Source organism: Neltuma alba, unplaced genomic scaffold (genome assembly GCF_004799145.2).
Source record: "Neltuma alba isolate B1F8T4 unplaced genomic scaffold, ASM479914v2 tig00011656_pilon, whole genome shotgun sequence".
Classification (NCBI taxonomy): domain Eukaryota; kingdom Viridiplantae; phylum Streptophyta; class Magnoliopsida; order Fabales; family Fabaceae; genus Neltuma; species Neltuma alba.
Window position 1 is genome coordinate 82279 of NW_021636302.1, and position 19899 is coordinate 102177.

Here is a 19899-nt window from a genome sequence, read left to right on the forward strand (position 1 = left end):
CTAAAATAAAGATAATAACATTTTGAAAAATGATATAACAAATATGGTGAGTATTAAAGTAAGTAATTAACAAGAAAAAAAAAAGAAACTAATAAAAAAATTTGAGATATCTTGCAACTAGTCTGACTCTTATAAATAGCCAAATAGGAAGGATGGATAGATAGCAGCTGTGAAAAAGGAGCGTGAGATTATGAGTTGTGCCAGCGATAACTCGAAAATTTTAAGACTATAATCATGAGGGTTATTAAAATTAAAAATATTATACTGTATAATTTATAAATAATGTTATTGTTTTTAGATGAGTTTAAAACACAGTTAGGTACTAAATATAAGTATATTTTTTGACAAGGAATTAAATCTTGTTTTGTCATGTTATGAAAGTTATCATTTTTTGCTATACTTAATCCCTATTGATTAATGTTAATAATTTTTCATTAATGATAAAGGATATTAGAATTAGAAAATTGAAGAAATATCTTATGAAAGTAAAGGACCGAAACAAATAAAATGTAATCTAATGTGAAGTTAAAAGATAAACTATACTTTTGCCAATTGAAAAAGAAAAAAAAAAAACACAAGAAGAAGCAATCATCAATTCTTTTGAGAGCCATTAATTTCAAAGGCCCACTTAAGTGTTAGGGCCCGTATCTTTCAAAAAAGAAAGTGACCTCTATTATGAAAAGCATAGTATCTTATTCAAAACAGAAGAAACTAATTCTTCACAAGTCATAACATAGTGAATCAACGTCTGAATTGTATTGAAAGAGATACTCATATTTAGTATAATTTACACTGCAAACTATATTTAGAACTGATAGTATTTAGTTACCTTTAAATTTTATAATATCTGTCCATTTTTATGTTTTAAGAATATTCTTCTTATTATTGGAAGAAAAAGAATATTTTTCTTATTTATCACTACTCTGATCTTTAATATAAAAACTATTTAAATAATTAAAAAGATTAAAAAATTAAAAAAATTATTTAATTCTAACAAATATAGCGTGATTTTTCCTAAAATATCCATATCTAACATTAGAACACACGGTTTATAAATTAAATAAATTAGTTTGAAGAAAATAATAAATATAAAAGATAAAAGGAAATTAAAGTCTTACATTTAAAATTAAAACTAGTTCACTAATTAAAAAAAATAGAGAAATCTTCTTTTAAAATTCTTGTTAATTACTTTTTAAATATTAAACAAACATCTCAAAAGTGTTTTTCTTAAACAAATGTTTTTAGTAAAAGTATTGTTCCCTTTTTTAAAAAGTAATTCAGAGCAACCTCTCAAAATAATTAGAAATCTTATTTCTTTTAAAATGTTAATTGATTAGTTTTCTAAAACAAATTAGTAAAGAATATGAAATAAATGGGCCCTTAGTTAAAAAAAAGAAAAAGAAAAAGAAAAAAGGAATATTAATGAGCACGGGGCATGGTCCTCGCGTTCCGCATGTGAGCGAGGGTAAAGGAACAGCGACATGTTGGCTGGCTAAAGTCTGATCGTCAATTTCAAAAGGCAGTCAAAAATAGGATTTCTTTTTATGGCTTTCTTCAGACTTTATCAGTTAAATGTGAAAGTGGAATCTATATTAAGAATGAATTAATAATTAATTAGGTTAGTTAATAATTATTAGTTTTACTACTAAAGAAGTAACAAGTTGATGATGGGACCCCGAATATTCAAGGATGCAGAAAGCATATTTTAAGGCCGTGCTATTTCTGCAGATTCATGTGCCATTCTGAAGATATGCTTGGCGTAATCATAAGGAAGAAGTCTGGCCAAATTCTTTCAAAAAGAAACCATCATGAACAAGATTGGAATTGAGTTGCCATTAAGTCATGACTTAGAATTTGATTAGAAACTGGACAGACTTTTTAGGGGGGAGTTTGGCGTTCTTCAAAAGCATTTTAAAAAAAAATACTTTCATATAAGTCAAGACAAAATTTCTTTCATATACTGATTTCGTATATTATAAAAGTCTCTTATGAAAAAACTAATCCAAACAGTTTTTGAGCATGATAGAAAAATACTATAAAAAAGTAAAATACATGTAAAATTCTTTTTAAAAGAAATTGATTCTCAAAAAGATAAATATATTCTCAATTATTTGCAATCGTGTGGTGTTATTTTATTGAAAATTTCACATATTATGGTTTTATTATGTTGACAATTAGTCTTATTTTATGTATAAACTTATTTCTTTGATATACACACACATTATATCGATATAATTATTTGTTATCAAAATTTAATTTAATTATTATATCACCAATCCCACACTAGATTAACCACTTGAATGAAGAGAACAGTGAATTTCTAGCATTTCTGATCCAACTTTTAAAATAATGGTCACATCCCATCAATGCTTCAAATCCAAAAGATTATGGCCCTTTTTTAATTTCGGATGAATAAAAATTACATCATAAAAGATATATTTTCGGATAAAAATTATAAAAGATATATTCATTTGACAACTTGTAAAAATATATATATCATAATGAAAAAACAAGCAATCTGGGGTCACTTGTTTTAATTTATCATACCATTTGTTTCGGAAAAAGAATTATCATACTATTAAGGGCCAAAACGAAAACAAAAACATGTTCCTAGGGGCTAGGGCAACAAAAGAGGAAAATGGAAGCAACTTTACACATTCTCACATTTCCCTTGTGCTGGATGCTTTAACTTTATTAAGGCCCAACACCAAAAACACCTATCTTCGCTTACGACTCCCCCGGGCCGACCTATTTTTATTAATAGTAATAGTGTGGTTCGGTGAAGTCCTGGAGCTTGTTTCTTCTCTATCTTCACGAGACCTCCGTAGATATCTAAAATTTCCCTGATTGAGTACTTATTCCCCTAACTTTACCAAGGGCATTTTACAATATATACATATAGAAAGAGAAAGAGAAAGAGAAAGAAAAAATGGGTATCATTAAGGGAAAATGACATCTCATCACTAATATAGGATCAACCCTTGTGTTTGGAAGAAGTTTTAATAAAAAGTTTAATAAAAATGTTCTTTTCTCCTAGGATCAAACCTGGCTTAATGATTCAATGGCTAATTAGTTAACCTTTATGGTATAATTGTTATAGGTGTTGCAAAAATCACATCTATCGATCAACTTGTTTATTTTGATCATAGTTTACACTCTAGGGTCTTGTTCGGTAGGAAGTATTAAAAATTAGAAGTAGAGATTGAAATTGGGATTAAGAAAATTTATTAAAAGAATATTTAGTATAAGATACTGCTTGTTATATGGGATTAGTCAAACCCATATATGTAGAACTAGAGAATACCATGGGAAGAAGTGGTATTACCCAATCCTAGCCCTATGGATTTGTCTAATCTCATGTAACAAGCCATTACTCATACTAAATATTATTTTAATGATTTTTTTTAATTGTAATCTCAATCCTTATATCTTATTTTCAATATTTCGTACCAAACGGGACTTATATAGGCACACATTTTTACTCAATTATATCCTTACATCTATATAAATACGCAACCTCTTCTCAAAAATAAAGATACAATTGTATTTACAGAGGAATAAAGCAAATTAACTTCATTACACTATACAATTAGACCATTCAAATAAAACACATGGTGCTATACATGGAGAGTGCTGTTCCCTCTGGATTACACTTAGCCACTCACCATTTCCTTAGCAACCAAAGCTCTCGCACGATTGATAGTAACAAGACACAAGTACACGTGTTCTTCAAGTTCTTCAACTTGCTTCCTAAACCCAACCTCACTCTTCTTCAGCTCCTTCACAATCTCTAAACCCAACTTTTTCTCCTCTTTCCTTTCCATCCAAAACCTAATCATCTCTCTGTTTCTCTCAATCTCATTGTGAAGCCGGGCCACTAAACGACTCGTCGTATCAAAGTCTCTACTCAATATATATGTTCCCTTGGCCGCCACATCAAGTTGATTACAAACCTTACCAAGAAACCCACTTCTCAAAACCTTAATCCTTCGACTCAGCTTCCCCTTAAAAGTTTTAAAAGGAAAGCACAATATTGCTGGTCCCATAATGATTGTTGCGAAATTGTGTGTCGCTAAAATTGCAGCAGAAGTTGCTAGAACACCACAAGCTAATGTTGCAGAAACCATACTTGCTTTCTTTGTGTATTTTATGTACTTGATCTTCCTCATCACTTTTTTCCTCATTGCCATTAGATTTTGAAGCACTGCTGAGTTGTTGTCGTTGACGGTTTTGAAGTCGAAGTTTTCAGGGTACAAAAAAGGGTTTTTGGAAAGCATAAATGATTGGAGGAGCTCGAATGCTACGAGTTCGAAGTTGCTTGAAGATTCTTGTTGTTGTTCTTCTTCTTCTTCCTGCTCATGGTGCTCGTATTGGTCTGTGATGTCTAATGCCCTTCGGATGAAGCCATGATTAGAGTGGATTTGGTTGATGCTTTTGAGGAGACGGGTGCAAAAGTGTGAAGCGGAAGCAGTAATGTCGAAGTAAGAGAGCATGAGGTGTTTGAGTTCTGGCTTTCTTGAAAAGATTGATGAATCATTAAGGATCGAAGGTATGGTTTCTTGTGCTGGTTCGAGGAGGATTTCGGAGAATTTGATGTGGTTGTCATAAAATGAAGGCGTGTTGGTGAGTAAGTTCTGAGCTTTAGCGAAGAACTCAGCATACGATTTTGTCCTTAGAGCCATGTGGTATTCCTCATGCACGTTGATGATTTCTTCCACATTATTCTCATCTGAAAACACAGTAAACAACTGAACATACATATGCGCGCACACACACACACCGTCATTGTCAAATATAATCAGCATGAAATTGGAGTTATAAGTATGTGAAGGATCGTACCAAATAACTAAATAATAATTAATGCAAATCTATGAAGCGTAGATATATGCATGAAAACGTTGTTAGATTGCTATTTTGTGTATCATGTTGGTGTAGTTAGATTGCTTGCATCTTGCGTTCACCTTAACGTGATTGCTTTCTAGATGCTATTTATGTTTGCAAAATATAGCTTGAGAAACTTAGCCCAACATCCACAAACACGTTTCAGACTTTCCAATGAACTAATAGCTAGATATAAAACACAAATATATGAAAGAATTAGATCCTAAACTGTGAGGATGACAAGTCGTAGACAGAAAGAAATTCCCTCGAAGTTTGACAAACAAAATTTACACTAATAGATGGTAATAATTGTCACCAGAAAAAAAGAAGAAGATAAAAACATGGCATCCAATCCATTAATAAGTCTTTTGAAGAAAATAAGTAATACCCTTATTCCTAAATGTAAGAGTTAGATAGACTTATTTTTATCTTCAATATAAAATATCAATCTACTTTGTCTTTTAAATTTATAATTTTTTTCCTAAACTATTCTCATTTATTAACATATTAAGAGGGTTTTTTTTTTTTCAATCAAGGAGTTTGTATCCAATATAAATAATTAAAAGGGACAGTACTTTAACAAAGCCAACACTCATTTTAAATTAAGTTAGTTTTTAACTCCTATATTTAAATGGAATGAATAGTAACTTATCAGCGCGTCAGAAAACTTTCCAGCGCATTCCCATTTGAACTTTCAATTGAGCAGCTGTTTAATATACTTGGTCACACATGGTTGACCAAAAGAGGTATATCTAGATATCATTTATTTGGAAAAAGGCATCCATATTTAATTACGAAAATTAACTTCCAGAGAAAGAAGACAAAGAATCCAAGGAATATAATATATACATATATATACTCCGGTCATTAATATAAGACATATTTAACTAATTTGATTAGATTAAGAAAGTTAGGTAAATAAGTTAATTATAAAAAATATGACATGTTTTTCCTAAAACATTATAATCATCTTTCTTGATATTCTCCATCCCTCTTTTTCTTGATTATGGTTGAGGGAGTATTTATAAGGGCAATTTAGAAAAAATTAATAAATATGAAAAATAGATCCTATATTTAGGATCAAAATCAACTCAATAATTAGGTCTTATATTAAGGACTAGAGAAGTATTATATAAGAGGAGCTCAGAATTTGATTAGCTCAATTAGGATGAAACCTTTCCAAAATCCTAAAACTGTTTTGATAACTTCAGAAGGTCAATGCAAAGGGAAAAAAAATTGATTATTCTAATCTACTTCCTATTCAAACCAAAAGCAAACTTGTAGACTTTTTCTTTCCTTTCGGTACCATCATCCCATTCAAGTTTTGCAAAGAAACTTGTTCAGAGGGAATAGATTCAAATCAACAAAAGAATCGATAGAATAATCAAATCATTGCATGATAAATTAACTAACAAATCAGAGGACAATCATAGGCTCATAATTCTCCAAAGCATTCATAACAAAACAAAATATCTATCCGCTAAATGGGGGGGGGGGAGAAGTTGAATAGTACCTTCGTTGATGCCCTTCTCAGCTCTTAATTTTGCTAACATCTTTTGTTTCTGATGATCTTATCCTACAAACCTGGTTTTGATCAGTGATCAGTTAGGAGTGGAAGAAGAAGATGCCTTCTGTTTGCTTATAAAGTCTCTCACAGCAGCAGGGTCGTTAGAAGGATTCACTCTCAAGTTTTCATTATCATGTGTTTTCTGCTGCTAATTAATCTCTCATGGAAGGAGAATACTATACACAAAATAATTACTTTTTCCCAAGTTATTTGCAGGCTTTCAGGCTGAAATTATTGATATGCATATACAGCTCTATCCTATCCCTTTTCCTTCTTCGGGACTTTATGGCCTTTTTGGCTCGTTTTCTCTCATAACATTTGTCCCTTTTTAAGTTATATGATCCTGCAAACTTAACACAAATTCTGTTCCTTCTAAAGTACAACATAAAATTTTTTTGTGCTAATTTCATTGCCATTAATAAGGATATATATATATATATATATAGCCTTCTGACATGATTAAATTAATATTTACATTTGACAAAGTTTGATTGAGTTCCATATGTCCGTGTGTGAGAGTGCAAAAATTGTTAACCTAGAAATGTAAATTCACATGATTATACAATTAGAGAGACAATTTTAATGTAACTATGATAATGTTTTACACTATGTCTGGTATGAGGAAAACGGAGGGAAGGGAAGGAAAAATTTTAATAATAAGTTCAATTTAAAGAATTAAAAAAATAGGTTTATAAAATTTTAATAAAAAGAATATGCAAGATGAAAGAATAAGAAAAATGTATTAAAAGCTTTTAACCTCACTTCTTCATATTTTTAAATCAAACTCGTTAAAATTTTTCTTTCCTCTCATCCCCTCTGTTTCCCTCATGCCAAACAGAATGTTAGTGTTCAAGCGCATAAATTTAGTATATCAAAGATTTTATTGTTTGTTAAAAGAAGCAAATTTCAGGTTAGAATGATAAGTAAATTCTTTACTTTGCACATAATATTGGCCAACATAACTTTCTAAACATGAGAATTTTTTTTCATGTTGTGAATTTCTATGTATGCTTTTTTATTGTTATTTGAATTTACAAATATAGCAAATAAAAAGCGAGAATTACATGCAGGTCCTGAATAAGAAAATTAATTACCCATAAATCCTAAACACTTGTAAATGCTGAAGTTTGATATTGAAGTTTGACTTATAGATAAAAATAAAAAATAATTTATTTTTTATAATAGAAATATTATTCGCCATCTAACTCCCTAATAAATAAGATGAGACTACCAATGGTATATCTCGATTGGCATTTGAAGAGTTGAAAAGCCCCATTAAACATTAAAAACAGAAACATGCCATGTAATTAAAGGAATATTGACATTATGGTAATTAGTTCCATATATGTTGAATGAACTGCATTGATAGCGAAAATAACTTTTACAACATAATTGTATAATTTCGGTGTAAAACAAATAGTAGTAATTTACATATAACGAAACTTACAAACTTAACAAATTGATACTCAAACTTCCAAGAGAATGTAAATTCAATCCAAACCCGGTATCAAATAAAGAAGAAGCACACAAAACCAATGGTGATTAAGCGTAATATTAATGTAAAGAACTCAATTCCTCTTAGATATGGTCTAGATTTGAACTTTATAAATGGAAAAATTAATGTTAAGAGGGCTATCTCCAATTAGATCTAAGAATACTTAGACTCGATCGAATAATACTAAATATCACACGATTCTACAAAAATAATAAAACTAGGGTTTTTACCTCTTGATAATTATTGCATGGCCCATCTCCAGCTCAGGACAAAACTGCTTCAAATTTGAAAATCAAAATCCTCGAACAAAACAGCTTTGCTGGCTAATAAACCTCACAAAGAAATTGATTGTTATTGTCCTATTGTTTGCATACACAGGCGTTACCCCTCTCTCTCTCTCTCTGTGTGTGTCTATATATATATATATATATATATATGTAGCTTCCAAACCTCAAAATGCATGGATATAGCTCAAGAGACCCACCATTAATTATTGTCATCATCATTTGACCAATATTTAATACTTTTTCTTAATTTGTTCATGTGTTCGTGAATATATTAACTATGGGTTTTTGTTTTGGTCTCTCTGAATTAATGAACCAAAAGATATTATGCTACGTATATGTTACGTATTTGTAAATGGATAAGCATATAAATTATAACAAGTTTAAAACCTAACTAGTGATGAAATTGGCATTAGGTGTCAATTAGAAAAGCTATATCTTTCAGGGTAATATAGTGTGCCAACTTAGATATTTCTGATGCTTGTGGATACTACGTACTAGCTACATTATTATTAATTAATATCAAAAGAGCTTATATTATGTAGATGCATGAACATCTAATGTCATTATCATAAGGTTATAGCTTTCCTTATTAAAAAATCGAGTTGTGCAATGCATTTGAAGGTCAAAATTAGAAGATTAAGCTTCCCTGCAATCCAAAATCTGTACTAATTTTTTTTTTAAAAGTGAATATATTGTGTTCATCTTTGATATAAAACTTAGATTATTCAACTTTAACTGAAACGGTTTCTATTTCTAATTTCTTTTCTTTTATATTAGTCATTAAACATTAGTTTCCTTCATTCTACTCCCTTAAAAATAGAAAGGCATCAACATTGTTTTCAAAAAAAAAAAAAGGACATTATAATAATGGAAACATTACCGTAACTGAAAAATGTTTGATAATATCGGGAAAAAAAGAAATATCTCATTATTATATATAATTTTTTTAATATTTATTGATTGATCAATGTTTTTATTCTTTTCCCAACATATTGATTGATCAGTTTATCAAATATTCAGTGACGAATATAGTTGTCTCTATTTAATATATATATATATATAAAATAATACTGAATCAAAAAAAAATTGGATTGGATTACTTCAATTATTGAAGATATTTGTGATGAATTTGAATGTGAAGTCATCGCTTGGAAGGAGAAGCTAACGTACCCAACTTGCTATCTAGTGTTGTGTTGCGTTGCCAAACTTCAAACCCACGTCCATCCTTTTTCCTTCTGTTTTTCTGTCTTTTTCTCAGGAAAGCCGGATAGAAAAGAAGAAGAAAAACGCATTAAGAAAACACACATAATGTATACATTTGCGAGCGTGGTCCAGAAGGTGACAAGCCGACCAAATCAGCAATCTGGTGAATGCATGAGAGTTAGGAATGATAGAGTCATGCGTATTAATTGAAGAAACCATTTTTAGGTTGTACAAAAGATATACACTTCAATCCAACCCACAATTAATGCATGAGTGGTTCCTTAAGAAAATAGAAAAAGAAGAAAATGCAGAAAATGCATGTGCATGCGTGGAGATTTCAATTTGTGATGACATGTTTTAGGCAAATGTATACATAATATTATGGTATTATTTCAGAATGGAAAAATTAATATGCAAGTCTCTATAATTTTACCTCATTTTTAATTGAAGGCTTTTTTGATTTTATTATCCATTTTACTAGTACTTTCACAATCTAATTCAATAAAGCAAGTTTTATCAATGTATTGCTCAACCATTCTGAATGCTCGTCTTAAGGCGAGAGCTTCTGACATAAAAGTAAAAGTGGAATTGACCTTGGCAGCAAAACCATTAATGACAATTCCATTATGATCTTTGACCACAACAGCTATTCCAGCCTTACTAATATGAAGAGGGTGTTTGGGTAACTCTAAAATACTTCTTAGAAGCACTTTCTCGCAAATCGAGACAAATTCTTTCACATATTTATTTTGTATACCGTAAAAATACTTTTAAGACCATCCACATTAGTCTTCAAGGCATTCATGTCAAGCTTGTACCATCTACCTTTGACCTTCAACTTCTTCTCAACTCCTCTCTTCACCCCTAAACCATTCACCTCCTAATATTCATTCACAAGGCACATTGTATTTTGCAGAGTTCTTAGTGAGTTCAACTCCGTATCCTGAAAAATGGCATTACATCTACCTTCCGCACATGCTAACAGACAGATGCCAGAACTACCATTTGATAATCATCTACTCTACAATTGCCTCCACACATCTTCAAAACCAATAGTCAAACGTTGTGATCTCCTTCTCCTCAATATGAATATTAAGAGGTGACCCAAGCCAGACCCTCCAATCCCAATCACATAAAAGGAGACAATGCTAAATTGCTTCCTGATTTTTGCCACAAAAAGAACAGGTAAGATCTTCACCACGTTTCCTCACATAGAGCTTCTTTTGTAACCAAGCTACCAAAAATTGCCATCCACATAAAGTGCCTTGCCTTCAAAACCACCTTCAGACCCCACCCCATCTTTCGCAAATCACCAAGCATTCTATAACAAGTTCCAGGCCTCGTTATGGCTATGTTCTTATTCATCCCTTTGAGCACAGCATATCCCCTCTTAACTTCATATCTACCATTCCAACAACCATCCCCAAAAAACCCAATCCTCCCTATCACAATCAGAAAGAGGAATTTGCAAAATTTTCAGCTTTACCTCTTCATTAATTAACCCATCAAGCTTTTATAAATCCCATTTAACATCTCTTGTGAGCTTGGATACAGTCTCATCACTATCCATTCCCAATTCTTCTGCAATGCCACTCGTATTAACTCCACCAACCAAATTCTAGCTTGCTTTCCATCTCCAATTTTCCACATCAAATTCTGTTTGACGAAATTTCTGCCATCCAAAATACTAGACCATGCCCATGATGCCCTACTGCCCTTTCTAGCGTGCATAAAGTCATCATGAGGGAAGTATAGTCCTTTCAAGGTCTTGACCCATATTGCATTAGGATTTTGTAGAACACTCCAAGTATTTTTTGCAAGAAGAGCGATGTTAAAATATTCAAAGTCCCTAAAACCCATACCCTTTCAGACTTCAACTTTGTAAGATTTCTCCAAGCCTTCCAATGGATCCCATCACCTTCATCATTTTTTCCTCGCCGGAATTTTGATATTAGTTTGTCAAACTCAATATAAGTCTTCTTTGGAAATTTAAAATAAGCCATAGGATAAACAGGCACAACATTTGCAATAGCCTTTATTGAGATTTCTTTCCCTGCTTGAGTCAAGAAACGTTATTTCCATCCCTGAATCTTCATTGCCATTTTTTTCTAATAAAAGCTAGAGCCTCTGACTTTGCCCTTCACTATAAGATAGGTAAACCAAGATATTTACCTGGTTCTCTAGTCTCTCTGACTTGAAGTCATTGACAAACTTCTCTTCTCTGTTCTTCTAACATATTAGCCAAAAAGAAAATTCCATATTTCTCCAAATTTGCCATTTGACCCGAAGCCTTTCCATAAATATCAATGATCTTCTTTAGTTTCAAGCAACTGACTTTTGATGCTTTCATGAAAAAAATAAAGCATCATCTACAAACAAACAATGATCAATATTGGACATTTTCTTAGAGAAATACATGGTTTCATTTATGTGCTAGCTGAGAGGGATTTAGTTGGGTTGGACATACAAAAGGGAAAAATAGTCCTAGGCTTCAGTTGTCTTGAAATTAAATTTATAATTTTAGTTATTTTATCATTTTGAAACAACTGAATTTTAAATTACAATCTTTTAAACAATTTCACTCAACATAAATATGAACACAAGTGTTATAATTAACTGATTTTTGCCTTAGTTCTCATAGGAATGATATTTTAATACTACTTACGACCCATGTAGTTTACGCTTGATGGCAAACACTTGTTCATTATCACTATTAATATGCTATCTAGTATGTTATAGAAGCAAGAGGAGAGATGTCACATCCTGAATTTTGGACCTAGAAGTATCAAAATTAGTCTGAAATGGGTAGGCTATCAGATTCTTTTTGGTAGAGGTTTCAAAGATTCCCTGGAAGGACAGCAGGATTTCCAGGGACTAAATCACAAAGGGAAAGTTTTTTGGGACTGAGAAAAGAGGAAGTTAGAGACTCAGAAGAAGTCTCGGGGCCCAGAAATGAGAAATAGAGATAAATGTAGGCCAAAGGTTATGTTGGAGGCCTCAATGAGATGAATTTTGAGGTTAAGCCAAACTAGGGGCAAAATTATAATTTTGTAAAGTTTCAGGCTGGTAAGTGTAAATATGGAAATTATGCCCAAAAATTCCAGAAAAAATCCCTGAAAATGGGAAGTGGTAGGTTAAGGCCTGAACACATTAGAAAAATTCTAGAAAAATGGAAATAAGGTTCAAAGGGCTGTATAAGGCTAAAATGACAAAAATGCCCCTAAAAGGAAATTGTGGAATTCCCAGAGTTTTGACTGATTTGGAATCTTTTCAAAAATGAATTATTTAAAATATAGGAAGGCCTCAGATAATTGGAAGAAAATAGGAAAAATACTTGAGGAATTATCACATGTTTTAAAAATAATTCCGTCCCCAGAAAGCAAAAAGGTTGGCTTTAATAGAATTTAAAGCCTATTTACATACTATCCGGGAAAAGTCAAAGTCAAAGTCAAATGTTTAGAGATTGACTTTTGCCTTAAGAAAAATTAGAGGAATTTCCCGTGATGAATAAATAGTATTGGTACCCGGAGATAGATTCTCGGAGTTGTGGATTGGTAAAAAGAATTCAGTAAAAATTACTCCGAAATAAATATTATTAATTATTTTAATTATTTTAATAGAAGAACAAGGGAAGAGCATCGCTCTCTCTTTGGGCATGTTATATAATGCCACGTGGATTTATTTGAGGCGAGAAAATAGTGCCATAACATATCTCAGTAGTTTTGAGAAAGTCAGGATCCCAAAAAGTACCTTATACGGGGCAGAATTACAAGATAAGTGGAGGAATACCTAAGGGTTGGTTAGCAGCTGGTGGTATGGATAAACGCTCTGAATCCCGATCTGAGAATACAGAGACCCAAGCGGAGGCTGACGGCGGAGGAGTTGGCTCCGAGGATGGTGAGATCAGGAAGAGAACGAGAAAGAAGGGGCGACATGTAAAAGCTTCAGTTCTGGCAGACCAGAAGCTGAACTCAAACTCGATGAGTGGGACATCCTTCAAGGAAAAGCTTGCGGGGACGGCAACTGGTGGTGTCGCGAAAGACGGCAGGGGCTGTGGAGTCTTTGAGGATGCTTGGGCAGAATATATGGCCAGTCTGTAAGGCTTCTTCACTGATGCCTCATCTCGACCGAGTCACACAAATGCTCCAAGTTCTGAGTTGTCGGATGATGAGGACTGCCCAACACTACACGTAACAAAGGAAGAATACGAGTTGTGGTGTGCACCTTGGAGAAATTCGCTAATAGTGCACCTTCTCGGTAAGACTGTGCCCTTCTGGATAATGCGATCTACTTTGGAGAGACTGTGGAAGACATCCAAACCATTCACGGTCCGGGATATAGATAATGGCTATTTTGTGGTGACCTTTGAGGATGAAGCGGATATGAATCATATACATCAGGAAGGACCATGGATGATGGCAGACAGGTTGATGTAAAACAAGAAAGGATTGGAAGGGATGAAAAGTTAGAGAAGAGGAAGAAGAAGAGAGGAGAAACAGAGAAGCAGGGAGAACGGAAGAAAAACTGATTGATAAATTCTGAATGCCAAGTCTGATCACAAACTGAAACCCTAAACTATAAATAAAAGAAAGAAATAAAATAAATAAAAGAAATAAAATGAGGGGAGTGGGGAAGTGGGGTGAATGGAGTAACTACCCACGATCTAAAATAAACAATAATAAAAATAATTAATTAGTTAAATTAAAATCTGCATCATTTCTCCCCGGCTTGGAAGAACTCGCCACTGGAGAGTTGGACAGCTGGAAATCATCAAGGAAGGCGGGGTCCGTATGACGAAATTCGTCCTCAGTAATCCATGTGGCATCTGCATCAGTGCAGCCTTTCCAACGAACGAGGTAACGACTAATAGGACCTGCTGGAGTGGATATCGTCTGCTCATCCATCACGGCATCAATGGCTGGGGCAGGCAGCGCAACCTTGGGCAACGGTGGAGTTGGGACTTGGTAGGTCGAGGTACCTGCAAAATCATCAGAACACAAAGGGGGCGGCTCGAAAGTGCCCCGGTAAGGAACAAGATCCTCAATATTAAATACTGGACTGATAGCCATATCTGGAGGTAACTCTAATAAGTATGCATTGGGCCCTAACTTCTTGGAAATGCAAAATGGGCCAGAGGCACGAGCATGCAGCTTCTTGTAAGGCCTCTTTGGAAAACGCTCAGGCCGTATACGAGCCATGACAAGATCGCCAACATCGAACTCCTAGTGACGTCGATGGACATTAGCAGCTACCTTATACCTGTCATTATTTAAAGTTAACTTACGCCTAACCTCAGCATGAATATCGTGAAGGCGGTGTGCAAAGGTCTCGGCGGACTCAGAAGGGCGAGCAGACAGGGGAAGGGGAACAAGGTCAACAGGCTGTTTTGGGTTGTAACCCTGAACAATTTGGAATGGGCTTTTGCCAGTGGATTTATTGACCGAGTTATTGTAAGCAAATTCAGCTATAGGCAAGACTAAATCCCAGTTACCAGGCTTATCGCCAACTAAACTACAGAGCAGGTCACCTAAGCTACGGTTAGTCACTTCAGTCTGTCTGTCAGTCTAAGGGTGGAAAGCAGACGAGAACTTCAGTTGTATACCGAATAGCTTCCAAAGGGTCTTCCAGAAATAGCTGACAAACTTGACATCCCTATCAGAGACGATAGTGGTAGGCAAACCGTGAAGACGCACAACCTCTCGAAAGAAAAGCTTTGCCAGATGTGAGGCATCGGTAGTCCTACTGCACGGAATAAAATGTGCCATCTTTGAGAATCTATCAACCACAACCAAGACAGAGTCGTGCCCTCTCACTGTCTTAGGCAATCCAAGCATGAAATCCATGCTAATGTCCTTCCAAGGTGCCTCAGGAACAGGAAGAGGCGTGTACAATCCAGTATTCCTCTTCTTTGCTTTGGCCGTATGGCATGTACGACACTGGGAAAGGATTCGAGCAACATCACGCTTAAGGGAAGGCCAGTAGAACCTATCTTCAACTAGGACCGTAGTCTTCTGAACGCCGAAGTGTCCGGCTAGCCCTCCAGCATGCAATTCCCAAACAAGAAAATCGCGTACTGACGTGCGGGGAATGCACAATCTTGTCCCACGGAACAGGTAGCCATCATTGATAAGGAAATCCACATGATCGTGGCGGTTGCCATCTTTAACCTCGTTATAAATGATGCCAAAGTCAGGACACGAGGTGTACTCATCCCTGAGCCGGTCAAAGCCCATGACACTAACCGTTAGAGTGTTGAGAACGTGGATTCTTCGACTAAGAGCGTCAGCTACTTTGTTCTCTACCCCTGGGCGGTGCTTGACCACGAAGGTAAACTCCTGAATGAATTCGCTCCACTTGGCATGTTTGGCATTCAAATGCCGTTGGGAGCTAAGGAACTTGAGAGACTGGTGGTCTGAGTATATGACAAACTGTTGGGGAAGGAGGTAGTACTTCCAATGCTCCAAAGAGCGAACAATGGCGTAGAACTCTTTGTCATACGTGGAGTACTTTTGCTTGGCCTCATTGAGCTTCTCACTGAAGTAGGCGACAGGGTGGCCTTCTTGGCTGAGAACGCCTCCAATCCCAACCCCGGATGCATCGCACGCAACTTCAAAGCACTTGTTGAAATCAGGTAAAGCCAGGACGGGAGCACTCGAGAGTTTCTTCTTAATAGTGCTGAAAGCTGTGGAGGCCATGGGAGTCCAGTTGAACTTATCCTTCTTCAGGCAGTCAGTAATTGGAGACATAAGTGTGCTGAAGTCTCTGATGAAACGCCGATAGAAAGATGCAAGCCCATGGAAGCTACGTGCTTCATGCAGTGTCTGCGGTTCTGGCCAATCTTGAATAGCTCGGACTTTCGCAGGGTCGGCAGATAAGCCTTGTTCCGAGACGATGAATCCGAGAAACATAACTTGGCTCTGTAGGAAGGAGCACTTTGGTAGGTTGAGATAAAATTTCTCCTTCCGCAGGGTCAGAAGCACCTGTCTAAGGTGGTGCAAGTGGTCATCTCTGGACTTACTAAAAACCAGGATGTCATCAAAATAGACAACCACGAACTTTCCCAGATAGGGCTGCAGCATATGCGTCATCACTCGCATAAATGTGCTCGGGCGTTTGTTAAGCCAAATGGCATAACGAGCCACTCGTACAGTCCATCTTGTGTCTTGAATGCGGTCTTCCACTCATCTCCTGGTCTGATTCGAATCTGATGGTAACCACTACGAAGATCAAGCTTGGAGAACCACTTAGACCCAGACACGAAATCAAGCATGTCCTCTAACCTAGGGATCGGGAACCTGTACTTGACAGTTATCTTGTTTATGGCTCGACTATCAACACACATTCTCCACGAGCCGTCTTTCTTCGGAGTCAGAAGGGCAGGGACAGCACAAGGACTGAGGCTATGCTGGATATAGCCCTTCTCAAGCAAGCTGTTAACCTGACGATTGAGCTCTTCCCGATCTTTAGGGTTCATCCTGTAGTGTGGAAGGTTGGGGAGCTGTGATCCTGGAACCAAATCGATTGCATGCTGGATGTTCCTCATGGGTGGCAAGTCAGGAGGTAACTCCTCAGGTGCAACATCTTTAAACTCGTCCAAGAGTTGGGTCACTTCTTTTGGGAAGTTGTCAGGTATTGGTGCAGGAGGAGAAATGACTTTAGAAACAACAGCAAGGATGACATCACCCTCTCTACTTTCTTCGATGAATTGCTTTTCCGTGAGGAGGTGAAGGTTGATAGGTTTAGAAGTGGATCCTTTCGTGGGGATTAGACCTTTTGCTTTAGGCTCAGGCTTTGCAGGACGGAGTAAGATGGTCTTGCCCTCATGCTTGAAGATGTGGTTGTTCGCTCGGCCTTGGATAGTGACATCATGGTCATATAGCCACGGGCGTCCTAAAAGAATATGAGACACATCCATAGGAATCACAACACATAAAACATCCTCCTTGTAGTCACCCAACTGGAGTGGGACTCGACACTGCTGAGTGATAAGCATTGAAGTGTTGTCAATCCACGCAACTCGGAAAGGCTTAGCAATTTGCTCTGTCTTAAGTCCAAGACGAGCAACACCTCGACTAGAGATCACATTCCTTTCACTTCCACTATCAATAACCAGTTTGCATGACTTATCACCGCACTTCACGAAGGTGTGGAAGATGCTGTTCCGTTTCCATGAGTCATCTGGCGTTGGGACAGTCAAGAGGCATCGCATCACTCCAAGATGACCTAATTAATTTCTTCGTCCACATCAGAAGGAATATCGACAGGGTCGATGACGACATCTGGATCGCTCTCGAGTAGTGCATCGTCTTGAGATTCGATAAGCAATGCACGTTGCGGGCACTTTGAAGCGATGTGTCCCTTAGAGTGACACTTGAAACACTCTATCGATGAGCTACCTGTGCGAGCGTTCGAGGCTAATGACTCTCTTGGCCTAGAGCGCTTGGTCCTGAAAGTTGTTGACTTATCCGCTGATTGCCCGAAACAGTGGAGCTGCGTGTTGGACGAGACTCTAATCCAGAGAAGCTGGGACGCCTGAAAGAGGGATACTTAGGCAGGGAGTCAATGTCGATAGCCTTATGATATGCTTCCTCTAAAGTGTAAGGACGGTTTACTCTGAGCTCCCTCTGTATGTCATCCCTAAGGCCGCTGATGAACCTCTCAATAACCACAAAACTCGGCTCATTTAAGTCATTGCGGATCAGAAGGTCATCGTATCGAGAGACGTAGTCGGCTGCCGATGAGGTTCCCTGCTTGAGGTTGTTCAATTGGTTGAAAAGCATGCTTAAGTGACTGACCGGCACGTACTTTTCCTTAAGCTTCAACTTCATCTCCTCCCAAGTAGTGACAGGAGGTTGCCCTAGGCGTTCAAGGTTCGTTTGGACGAACTGCCAATACTTCCTTGCAGATCCTACGAGCTTCATCTTGGTAAAACGAACGCGTTGTATGTCACTCATATTGTACCACTCGAAGTAGTCGTCCATGGTGGCTAACCAATCGAGGAAGGCATTCGCATCTAAACGACCATCAAAGTCAGGTGCCTCAACTTTAACCCTCTTCGTCGCATCATCATTGTAGTCTTGCCGAGGGGTGTCTCGGTATCGTCTGGGCGGCGACGGTTCTCGTCCATACCTAGGGCGCGCGGCGTATCCTCCATAGGCTCGTCGGTTCACAACATGGGATTCGTAGCGAGCCTCTGTCCCTTGCTCATCCCATGGGTTGTCCTCTTCCTCGAACTGTGGGGGAAGGGTCTCAACGTGTAGCGGTTTAGCCTGCGGGTTACGTAGCCCTATAGACAGTTGGGAGCCTCTAGTGTGAGATGGTCCAATGGTGTCGAACTTAAGGTGCGCTTGATTGGTCTCAGGTACATTTCCAAGAATCCCTTCTGCACCTTTACTAAAGACATGCCTATCAATTCTTAGGAGAGAATCTCTAATTTCTTGCTGGGAGGTCCTAAGCTCTTGATTAGATACCTTAAGCTCCTGAGTAGTGGCTCTAAGCTCCTGACACTGGGAGTTATATTCTTGCTTAATCTCGGCCAAAGATTCCTTAAGGCATTTGGTAAGTTCATTCAGTTTTAGTTCAAAGGTCTGAAGTCTCTGGTCCATTTGGGATTGAAGGGAGCTAACACGAGGTTCTAAAGATTGAAGTGCTTGGTCTAAGGTGTCTTGTCTATTTTCAATATCACGAATAGTCATGCAGTAGGTAGACGAAAGCTAACAACAAATAATGAAGCAAGTAAAGAGCTACTAATAAAATGAAAATAAATTCTTCCTCCTTTTTTTTCTTTTTTTTTTTTTGCTTTTTTTTTTCTTTTTTTTTTTAAACAAATGAAAATGCTAATAAAATACAATATCTACGGTAGACAATAATCAATAAAATGGCAAAAGCAAACTAGTAACCTCCAGTATGTCAACTAGTCACATAAGTTAAAGAGAGGGTCAATTGCGCCTTACCAACGCACTTAAAGAGACCAAAAAAATTACCCCAAAGTGTCTAAATGATTCTGTGGCCGAAGTGAAAATTTTGACAAAATCCGGGTCTAGAAGTGTAATTTCCTCGAACGAATTGGCTCAGACGGCAAAATTTCAAAATCTAGGGCGAAGGCGAAATTTTCTGGAAAATTCGGGTCCAAATGTGTAATTTTTGCTAAAACTGAATCTGGAACTGCAGAAGCACGGAGGCGCGTGGATCTCACACGCAGATACTTCTTCCAGCGCGTGGAGGCGCGTGGATCTCACATGCAGATACTTCTTCCGGCGCGTGGAGGCGCGTTGATAGTTCTTTGGCCGTGAAACTCCGGTGTGTGACCGTGTTCCTCCCTACGGTTCGAACGGCGGTGGTTTCGCGGCAATCGGAGGTCAGACAAGAGAGTTATGAGCCTTCAAAAGTGACGGTGACGGTGATCTTGCGCAATGGACTTCTTCAGGCAGTAACTCACCGTGAAACTGAGTGATCTGGACGGTTAT

At 36.7% G+C, this 19899-nt stretch overlaps 1 protein-coding gene across 1 annotated transcript; it reads right to left on the reverse strand.

Annotated features, from left to right (window-relative positions):
* Window positions 1-14121: 14121 nt before the first annotated feature.
* Window positions 14122-14631, reverse strand: LOC114716415 (uncharacterized). The gene has a single exon (XM_028901422.1). The coding sequence runs from the start codon at window positions 14629-14631 to the stop codon at window positions 14122-14124; it is 510 nt and encodes a 169-aa protein (XP_028757255.1).
* Between the last annotated feature and the right edge of the window lie 5268 nt (window positions 14632-19899).

Coding starts and splice junctions, on each gene's coding strand:
- LOC114716415 (XM_028901422.1), bottom strand. CDS start 14,631: ATGGCTCGTATACGGCCTGAGCGTTTTCCAAAGAGGCCTTACAAGAAG.